The 11012-nt window shown below is 44.2% G+C and overlaps 1 protein-coding gene across 2 annotated transcripts in view; it reads left to right on the top strand.

Moving 5' to 3' along the window:
• The first annotated feature begins 967 nt into the window (after window positions 1-967).
• The window catches only part of LOC129862204 (lysine-specific demethylase RSBN1L-like), a 35180-nt gene continuing 25135 nt past the window's right edge, over window positions 968-11012 (top strand). Inside the window, exons 1-3 of one of the 2 annotated variants that reach the window (XM_055933626.1) lie at window positions 968-1439; window positions 1703-1831; window positions 1990-2672. In XM_055933626.1, coding sequence (XP_055789601.1) covers window positions 977-1439; window positions 1703-1831; window positions 1990-2672 — 1275 coding nt within the window. In that variant the 5' untranslated portion in view covers window positions 968-976. The remainder of the gene's footprint in view (window positions 1440-1702; window positions 1832-1989; window positions 2673-11012) is intronic. The other variant, XM_055933628.1, reaches the window with a different exon arrangement.

Here is an 11012-nt window from a genome sequence, read left to right as displayed (position 1 = left end):
CCTGCTAGGTAAAGTCCCCCCTTATCTCAGCTCGCTGGTCACCATAGCAGCACCTACCTGTAGCACGCGCTCCAGCAGGTATATCTCTCTGGTCACCCCCAAAACCAATTCTTCCTTTGGCCGCCTCTCCTTCCAGTTCTCTGCTGCCAATGACTGGAACGAACTAAAAAATCTCTGAAACTGGAAACACTTATCTCCCTCACTAGCTTTAAGCACCAGCTGTCAGAGCAGCTCATAGATTACTGCACCTGTACATAGCCCATCTATAATTTAGCCCAAACAACTACCTCTTTACCTACTGTATTTATTTATTTTGCTCCTTTGCACCCCATTATTTCTATCTCTACTTTGCACCTTCTTCCACTGCAAACCAACCATTCCAGTGTTTTTTTTACTTGCTATATTGTATTTACTTCGCCACCATGGCCTTTTTTAATATTTTTTATTTATATATATATTTTATTTGCCTTCACCACCCTTATCTCACCTCACTTGCTCACATTGTATATAGACTTATTTTTCACTGTATTATTGACTGTATGTTTGTTTTACTCCATGTGTAACTATGTGTTGTTGTATGTGTCGAACTGCTTTGCTTTATCTTGGCCAGGTCGCAATTGTAAATGAGAACGTGTTCTCAATTTGCCTACCTGGTTAAATAAAGGTGAAATAAAAAAAATATTGATTTATTTATTTATTTCACTATCTCAAGTATATCTCTCACATTGAGATAACGTTACAGTGACAATGTCCATTATATAAATGCATTGTAAGAATGTAGTTGACTTACATTGTGCATAGTGTAAATTGTATAAATGACATCTCGATTTTCCCGCTTGCAACATGTAAACAACAGTGTTTACTGTTTTCACCCCCCGCTTCTTGTCTTCTGACGTACTACACAAGGGACCGCCCCTCCTCTGTCTCTCAGTCACGCAGCAGCTACGTGTGAGCGTAAAAAATAGAAACTTCCAAGATGGCCGAGTCCGTAGGTTCCATGCATTTCTCAGCTAATGGCAAAACAAATCCCCCAAACCCCTTGGCACCCAAAATACCACCAGAGAGTCGACTACAGTCTTCCAATGACGTCTACCCTCCACCGCCAAAGAAAGTCCGAATCGAGGAGAAGAGTTTGAAACACAATAAATTGAACGGGGACTTAGTGTGTGCAGGGGAAAAACACAACGGGAAGCAGAGTTATGGAAGCCCAGCGAAATGGAGTTTCGGCCCGGCCAAGCCGAGCAACTCCACCGCGCCAGCTCTCACACGAAAGATCTTCAAGATCAGCAACTTTCTTGCCTCTCCTGCGAAAGTGAAGAAACCGAATGAGAAACGGCACAAGGAAAAGGAGAAGAGCGCTAAAACGCAGAGTTCACTCATGGAGAAAGTGAACCCTGGGAGTTGCCATACAAAGACGGAGAACGGTGATACAGCGTGTGGTAGGGTCAACATTGTCAGTCTTTTGAATCACAGATGGAATGTAAAAAGTCATAAACTATGTTTGAAATAACTAAAGCCAGCTGATAACATTAGTTAAGCAGTGCTACTGTACAGTAGGCCTACATAATGCTACTAGGCCCAGTAGATTATTATACCACTGACTGACAGAAAGGCCTACAGTTGAGATTAAGTTGAATTAAATGTTGATGGTTCAGAATCAATGTGTTTGTTACTTAAACTGTATTAAATTTCTGTATTTTAGACCACACTGGCAAAGATGAGAGAGAGAAGAGAAAGGAGAGTGATAAAGAGAGGGACAGGGAGAAGAAGAAACACCAAGTTATGGTTGTGAATGAGAGGGAGAACAGAGAGGTGAAATCTCCACTGAAAGGTATGGATTAAAAATAAATAATGGTGAATAAGTGAGTAGTTCACAGTTGTTGTTTTAGTTTTCCTCATAATAAATTGAGTCAAAAGCTGTGAAGTAGGTAGGTCATGCACACATCTTAAGTACACCTGTTGGCTTACACTGTCTTCTCTTCCTTGCAGAATCAACAGAGAAGCCAAAAGTCAACTCGGAGGACGAGCTCCTCTTGAAAAAGCTAAAGAAGAAGAAGAAAAAGAAGCACAAAGACTGTGAGAGGGAAAGACGCAGCCGTCCCAAGATGTACCACCGCTCCAGTCAGACGGTGTGTTCTGGTGTGTCTGTGGACCTGCCGGGCCTGCTCAACACACCAGACAGGAGTAACTACAACACCAATAACAGTTTCTTCCACACCTTCCCAAGTCCCCATCAGGATCCTTCCAGCATCACCACTACTACCTCCGTGTCCTCCTCCACTACCTCCATGGTCAGGGAGAGGTTGGGCTACGGCTCCCCCCTCCACAGTGCCCAGTCCCAGGGCATGTCAGGGCTGGAGTTTGGCCATCTGATCCACGTGGAGCAGCAGGCCAACGGAGGAGCCTCGGTGGCCCACGCCTACTGCCAGCAGCTGGCTTGTCTCTCCCCGGCCGAGATGCAGCGCTTCGCCCAGGAATTTGTCACCCTGTCATTCAGCGAGGACCAAGCTGAAGCGGCCCACTACGTCATGGGCATCATCCATGGAGCGGCCTCCTACCTACCAGACTTTCTGGACTACTTCTCCTACAAGTTCCCCAACGCGCCGGTCAAGATGGAGGTGCTGGGGAAGAAGGATATAGAGACCACCACCATGGCCAACTTCAACACTCAGGTCAGTGGATAGATGGGAATGCTTTATAATCATCCCAAAGAATCCCCACCTCAGTACCAGCCACTTACACACACTGGTGCTGATGTATATGTGTGACTTTCAAATCAAGTTTATTTTATATAGCCCTTCGTACATCAGCTAATATCTCGAAGTGCTGTATAGAAACCCAGCCTAAAACCCCAAACAGCAAGCATTGCAGGTGTAGAAGCACGGTGGCTAGGAAAAACTCCCTAGAAAGGCCAAAACCTAGGAAGAAACCTAGAGAGGAACCAGGCTATGAGGGTTGGCCAGTCCTCTTCTGGCTGTGCCGGGTGGAGATTATAACAGAACATGGCCAAGATGTTCAAAATGTTCATACTTTGAAGTGCATGACTCTTCCCTAGGTTCTACTAATGTAAATCATTGACCCTTCACTAGGCTCTGCTAGTGTGACACCTTGACTCTTCAGTAGGTTCTGATAGTAACTCCTTCACTCTTCTCTGTGTTTTTGTTTACTTTCAGAATCTGCATTTATATTTCCCCTCGACCAGGGATTCTTAGTCTTGTATCCTAGCAACCCTGTTTCCTTCCTCCCTGCAGATAGTTTGAAAGGTCTACTGCTCTCTGTGAGACACCACATGGTTGAGCATTCAGCGATGCTGAAGATGAAAGATTCTATCATGTGAACAAACATTGCAGCATGTTGAAGGATTATTAGTGGGCTTCGGTTGCCATTAGCTATGTGAATTGGAGCGTAAGACAGACACTTGCTACTGCTAGATGTTGCTGGTATGAATTAATTATTTATTTAAAAAAAAATTCTCTATATTATTGAATGGCTAGATGAATTCCCTTGATCAATTACATGACTACTCACTACGTGAGCGGGTTAAAAAGTACCAAATCTGCATGACCACAGATGGTTGAGTTCCTCACGTTTTAACCTTACGAGGTCATTCTCTCCTAGTTCAAGTTTTACAGTTAAGAATAAACACACGGCAGCAGTTTGTTTTGTTACAGAGCTTGCACAGGTTTCAGAGTTGTCTCTACTAGCAGACACTATCACACGGCTGCATGAGATGTACACCGGGTTAGGTAAACAAAACTTTTATCATTACAGTGGCATGTACCAACTCAGTGATATCTGGCAGAGAAGCATGAGTTAAAATGGGCTTTAAGAAGTACAGTTGTAAATGTAATCTCCCAAATAAAGCCTGAGTAATAGTGGTTGGATGACTGTGGGACTGGGCTTACACATTACTAACAAGAACATAATCAACTTGCGCATTTTAGGTGTTTTCCTGTTTGTGTTTGCATGCGGCGTCAGGCCTCCTGAGGTAAGGCAGGTGAGAGGTTAAAGATTGTTGATATGTGAGGTCAGCGGAGATTTGTAAACCGAATGGTGAGAGGGCAGTGTTTAATAACTCTTTAGAATCGAAGCCCTGTCTAAACAAGGGGGGGTTCTAAGCTAACATATGGAATTGTTTTAAGATTGTGATACCAACGATTATTTAGCGATTTGATTTAGAATTTTAAGACCCCTTAAGGTATATAAAAAAAAAAACATGAAAAAAAAAATGATTGCATGAATTTGCCATTGTTGCTCATAGCCAATAGAAACTCATTGAACGGCTGATTTACTACATGGAACAACAGATAGTCCCCCTAAAAATCAAAAGGAAGTTTATTCTGAAGTGTCTGTCCTATATTTGAGAGAGATAAAGATCAGGAAACAATTTTTATTTATACATGTATTTATCCCCTTATTTTAGGCAGTAAACTATCTCCATACTGGTATGGTACCAGGGGCCTTCAGATGAATCTTGTGCAAAACGGAGTGCACCATCCTATTCATGAGTCTCATCTTTCAATAGTGTTTTCATAATAGTTTTTAGGTCAACCCGTTCGAACGCTACAGACACTACAGTTTTCGTGAGAAGACCGATTTTCGGTATGTCTCATGATCTGACAAACACCACTCTAGCTCTGCCACCTTTCACTGCAGATACAGAAGGGCGATATCTGCGGATGTGATGGATTGAGACACAGCCTATGCAAAAAAAAAACGGATATTTCTAGCTTAAACAGATTAATTTTGATGGAGATCTCTTTTATGTTAATTAGATTTCCGCGGGGGAACACACATTTTAGTCTAAGGGTTTTAAAGGACCCTCCAGAGGAAGTTCCTGCCGCTATTTCAATGTAATTTCCTGTCCTAGCGAGTTTAGGTTTCACCTCCGAAAAATGACAAAGGCTACTTGTACTTATTCACAAATTGGGTGTGGGAATTTCCACGTAGTTGATAAACAACAAATAGGCAGTAGCGGTGCGTGGGTAAAATCACTGGGGAAGCCAAGCCCCCCGACCCATAGCCATATTACGACCTACAGTTGCAAGAAAAAGTTTGAGCCCTTTGGAATTACCTGGATTTCTGCATTGATTACTCATAAAATGTGGTCTGATCTTCAGATCTGATCTATTATCTACAATAATAGACAAACACAATCTGACTAAACTAATGACACACATTTTTATTGAAGACATTGAGTAATCATTCACAGTGCAGGCTGGAAAAAGTAAACCCTTGAATTTAGTAACTTGTAGATCTTCCTTTAACAACCTCCACCAAACGTTTCCTGTAGCTGCTTATAAGACTTGCACAACGTTGAGGAGGAATTTTGAATCATTCCTACTAGTGATGCCGATATGCTTAACCGATATGACATTTTTGGACAATACTGATATCCAATATTTTCCTTGCCAAAAACTCCGATACCGATATTTAACATTTTTGCGCCCTTTCAAGCATTCTAGTACAGTTAAATAGTTGACACACACGGATGCATCGGTCTAAGGCACTGCATCTCAGTGCAAGAGGCGTCACTACAGTCCCTGGTTCGAATCCAGGCTGTATCACATTACATTTACATTTAAGTCATTTAGCAGACGCTCTTATCCAGAGTGACTTACAAATTGGTGCATTCACCTTAAGATATCCAGTGGAACAGCCACTTTACAATAGTGCATCTAAATCTTTTAAGAGGGGGGGGGGGGTCAGAAGGATTACTTTATCCTATCCTAGGTATTCCTTAAAGAGGTGGGGTTTCAGGTGTCTCCGGAAGGTGGTGATTGACTCCGCTGTCCTGGCGTCGTGAGGGAGTTTGTTCCACCATTGGGGTGCCAGAGCAGCGAACAGTTTTGACTGGGCTGAGCGGGAACTGTACTTCCTCAGTGGTAGGGAGGCGAGCAGGCCAGAGGTGGATGAACGCAGTGCCCTTGTTTGGGTGTAGGGCCTGATCAGAGCCTGAAGGTACTGAGGTGCCGTTCCCCTCACAGCTCCGTAGGCAAGCACCATGGTCTTGTAGCGGATGCGAGCTTCAACTGGAAGCCAGTGGAGAGAGCGGAGGAGCGGGGTGACGTGGGAGAACTTGGGAAGGTTGAACACCAGACGGGCTGCGGCGTTCTGGATGAGTTGTAGGAGTTTAATGGCACAGGCAGGGAGCCCAGCCAACAGCGAGTTGCAGTAATCCAGACGGGAGATGACAAGTGCCTGGATTAGGACCTGCGCCGCTTCCTGTGTGAGGCAGGGTCGTACTCTACGGATGTTGTAGAGCATGAACCTACAGGAACGGGCCACCGCCTTGATGTTAGTTGAGAACGACAGGGTGTTGTCCAGGATCACGCCAAGGTTCTTAGCGCTCTGGGAGGAGGACACAATGAAGTTGTCAACCGTGATGGCGAGATCATGGAACGGGCAGTCCTTCCCCGGGAGGAAGAGCAGCTCCGTCTTGCCGAGGTTCAGCTTGAGGTGGTGATCCGTCATCCACACTGATATGTCTGCCAGACATGCAGAGATGCGATTCGCCACCTGGTCATCAGAAGGGGGAAAGGAGAAGATTAATTGTGTGTCGTCTGCATAGCAGTGATAGGAGAGACCATGTGAGGTTATGACAGAGCCAAGTGACTTGGTATATAGCGAGAACAGGAGAGGGCCTAGAACAGAGCCCTGGGGGACACCAGTGGTGAGGAGACAGATTCTCGCCACGCCACCTGGTAGGAGCGACCTGTCAGGTAGGACGCAATCCAAGCGTGGGCCGCGCCGGAGATGCCCAACTCGGAGAGGGTGGAGAGGAGGATCTGATGGTTCACAGTATCGAAGGCAGCCGATAGGTCTAGAAGGATGAGAGCAGAGGCGAGAGAATTAGCTTTAGCAGTGCGGAGCGCCTCCGTGATACAGAGAAGAGCAGTCTCAGTTGAATGACTAGTCTTGAAACCTGACTGATTTGGATCAAGAAGGTCATTCTGAGAGAGATAGCAGGAGAGCTGGCCAAGGACGGCACGTTCAAGAGTTTTGGAGAGAAAAGAAAGAAGGGATACTGGTCTGTAGTTGTTGACATCGGAGGGATCGAGTGTAGGTTTTTTCAGAAGGGGTGCAACTCTCGCTCTCTTGAAGACGGAAGGGACGTAGCCAGCGGTCAAGGATGAGTTGATGAGCGAGGTGAGGTAAGGGAGAAGGTCTCCGGAAATGGTCTGGAGAAGAGAGGAGGGGATAGGGTCAAGCGGGCAGGTTGTTGGGCGGCCGGCCGTCACAAGACGCGAGATTTCATCTGGAGAGAGAGGAGAGAGAGGTCAGAGCACAGGGTAGGGCAGTGTGAGCAGAACCAGCGGTGTCGTTTGACTTAGCAAACGAGGATCGGATGTCGTCGACCTTTTCAAAATGGTTGACGAAGTCATCTGCAGAGAGGGAGGAGGGGGGGGGGGGGGGGAGGATTCAGGAGGGAGGAGAAGGTGGCAAAGAGCTTCCTAGGGTTAGAGGCAGATGCTTGGAATTTAGAGTGGTAGAAAGTGGCTTTAGCAGCAGAGACAGAAGAGGAAAATGTAGAGAGGAGGGAGTGAAAGGATGCCAGGTCCGCAGGGAGGCGAGTTTTCCTCCATTTCCGCTCGGCTGCCCGGAGCCCTGTTCTGTGAGCTCGCAATGAGTCGTCGAGCCACGGAGCGGGAGGGGAGGACCGAGCCGGCCTGGAGGATAGGGGACATAGAGAGTCAAAGGATGCAGAAAGGGAGGAGAGGAGGGTTGAGGAGGCAGAATCAGGAGATAGGTTGGAGAAGGTTTGAGCAGAGGGAAGAGATGATAGGATGGAAGAGGAGAGAGTAGCGGGGGAGAGAGAGCGAAGGTTGGGACGGCGCGATACCATCCGAGTAGGGGCAGTGTGGGAAGTGTTGGATGAGAGCGAGAGGGAAAAGGATACAAGGTAGTGGTCGGAGACTTGGAGGGGAGTTGCAATGGGGTTAGTGGAAGAACAGCATCTAGTAAAGATGAGGTCAAGTGTATTGCCTGCCTTGTGAGTAGGGGGGGAAGGTGAGAGGGTGAGGTCAAAAGAGGAGAGGAGTGGAAAGGAGGCAGAGAGGAATGAGTCAAAGGTAGACGTGGGGAGGTTAAAGTCACCCAGAACTGTGAGAGGTGAGCCGTCCTCAGGAAAGGAGCTTATCAAGGCATCAAGCTCATTGATGAACTCTCCGAGGGAACCTGGAGGGCGATAAATGATAAGGATGTTAAGCTTGAAAGGGCTGGTAACTGTGACAGCATGGAATTCAAAGGAGGCGATAGACAGATGGGTAAGGGGAGAAGGAGAGAATGACCACTTGGGAGAGATGAGGATCCCGGTGCCACCACCCCGCTGACCAGAAGCTCTCGCCGTGATTGGGAGTCCCATAGGGAGGTGTACAATTGGCCCAGCGTCGTCCAGGTTTGGCTGGGGTAGGCCGTCATTGTAAATAAGAATTTGTTCTTAACTGACTTGCCTAGTTAAATGAAGGTTACACCACACATACCAAAAAATTATTTTGTTGTCATTTAAGTATGTCCCCATTACCAGTAAAACATAATCACAACTCACTTACTTGCTGTGCTGTTTCGTTGTTCATTTGTTCAGTCATTTCATTCTCAACCAGGATTTCTATGGAACGCCGTTTGGGTCTTTCCATGTCAAAAAAGATACACGTCAAATAACACTATTTGACGTGTCAAATAAGCTTGTTAACCAATCAAGACCTGAATATGACTGCACATCACATAATCATTTAATGCGTTCATACATTTTTTAAGTAGTTATTACACATAGTGTAATCAATCTCTCGTATTTCATATCTCACAACGATTCATATGCTATGATGCTGATAAAATTGTCTCGTGCACCTACTGTGCTGGTCAGCTAGCTAGCTCATGGATGCAAACAATGTTCTTCCCCAAAAACATGGCAAAACAACATCTGTTTCAGTAGCTATAGTTAGCTAGCTAACTATATAGCTAGGTGTCATCTAAAATAACTCTAATTTATAAGACAGTTCTTTTTTGATTAATGGTGGTGGGACCGATCTATGTGACGCTAGCCACAATAAGGATTAGCCACAATAGTGGACTTAGGTTAGCCTTCAAATTAAAAGTGTCATTGATAGTGATGCAAATTAATACAAATAATAGAATTATGCCATAATTGAATAGATCATGCTAAACGAGATTGGAATGCTATATAAAATCAATAAAAGACAATCATTTGGTAATTTGAACAAAAATCTGTTGAAATCACACGATCTATTATACTTTAGAATTGCATTGGGGGGCATAGTTATTTCACTGTACAGTTGATCTTGTGAATCCAGCCAATATTTCAGATTTAAGTGTTTTACAGCGAAAACACAATATAGCATTATATTAGCTTACGACAATAGCCAACCACACAACAGCATTGATTCAAGCCAACAATAGCGATAACGAATAAACCAGCAAAAGATATTAATTTTTTCACTAACCTTCTCAAACTTCTTCAGATGACAGTCCTATAACATCATATTACACAATACATATAGAGTTTGTTCGAAAATGTGCATATTTAGCGGCACAAATCGTGGTTATACAATGAGAATAGTAGCCAAGCTGCCAACAAAATGTCGGGAGAAATCTTGGGAGAGGCACCTAATCTAATCAGTAACTAATCATAAACTTGACAAAAAAATACAGGTTGGACAGCAAATGAAAGATACATTAGTTCTTAATGCAACCGCTGTGTTAGATTTTTTAAATTAACGTTACTACGACATACAGCGTGCGTTAAAGCGAGACCGCACCGAGATTAATGGCGGAATATGAGTTTTACATTTTTCAACAGAACAACGAATTAACATCATAAATAGTTCTTACTTTTTGATGAGCTCCCATCAGAATCTTGGGCAAGTTGTCCTTTGTCCAAAAGAATCGTTGCTCGGTTGTAGATTGTCGCCTTCAACTTTGGAATTAGCAGTAAACATTAGCCATGTGGCCCAGACGTGCCCAACTCACTAGAACGCAGCACAAAGAAATATCCGAAAATCGCAATATACTGATATAACTCGGTTTAAAATAACAACATTATGATGTCTTTAACACCTATATCGAATAAAATCAGTGCCGCATATATCTAAGGGCTATAACGGGAGCTTTCTAGAACGCCATCCTGAGGTCTGTCTTGCGTCATGGCGAATGTTGAAAAGAGTGGACCCCACGTTCCCAAACCCTTTATATGGCCTCAGATCTGCCTAGCAACTCCATTCCAATTCTCACTATTTGCTGACATCCAGGGGAAGGCGTATGCAGTGCATCTCAACAAATAGAAGACATGCAAATGAATAAACTGACCTTAGAACAGCCTGGCTCATTTCAGATTTCTCACTTGCTGACAGGAAGATTGCTCCAACTCGAGTTCTGTTTTACTCACAGATATAATTCAAACGGTTTTAGAAACTAGAGAGTGTTTTCTATCCAATAGTAATAATAAAATGCATATTGTACAAGCAAGAATTGAGTACGAGGCAGTTTAATTTGGGAACGAAATTTTTACAAAGTGAAAACAGCACCCCCTATTGAGAAAAGGTTAACGTTATCTAGTATAAATATGGCATGATTCCACTAATTGTAACATTCTGCATCACTTTCAAAGAGGTACTTGTATTTTGAAAGGCAGACCGCAAATTGCGCTATTGTGCCTAATCCTACTTCTGGTTAGCTTCACAACACATAATCTGGTCAGGTCGAGCCTCACTAGCCAGATGAAGCTAGCTGGCTGCTTATAACGTTAGCTTTGGGCTACAAGGTTAAGTAGCTGGCTAGCTATTAATTTTCATGAACTAAAGTTCAATTTCAATAGGCGAACAACAAGTGGTTACCTAGCTAATAATTACTCACAAGGATTCCTATGTCAGTGCTAAGAATAGTGAAAATGACTGCAGGTTCTACTGGTCATTGTTTTCAGGCTGGTTGTATTGGTGCTAGCTAGGTACCAAGCTAAATCAAGCTAGCTACCCCAGAAGTTGCGGTCGAAGAAATTA

The sequence above is a fragment of the Salvelinus fontinalis genome, chromosome 9 (genome assembly GCF_029448725.1).
Source record: "Salvelinus fontinalis isolate EN_2023a chromosome 9, ASM2944872v1, whole genome shotgun sequence".
NCBI lineage: Eukaryota > Metazoa > Chordata > Actinopteri > Salmoniformes > Salmonidae > Salvelinus > Salvelinus fontinalis.
The sequence above is the reverse complement of the archived record's forward strand: the minus strand, read 5'-3'. Positions and strand labels throughout refer to the sequence as shown.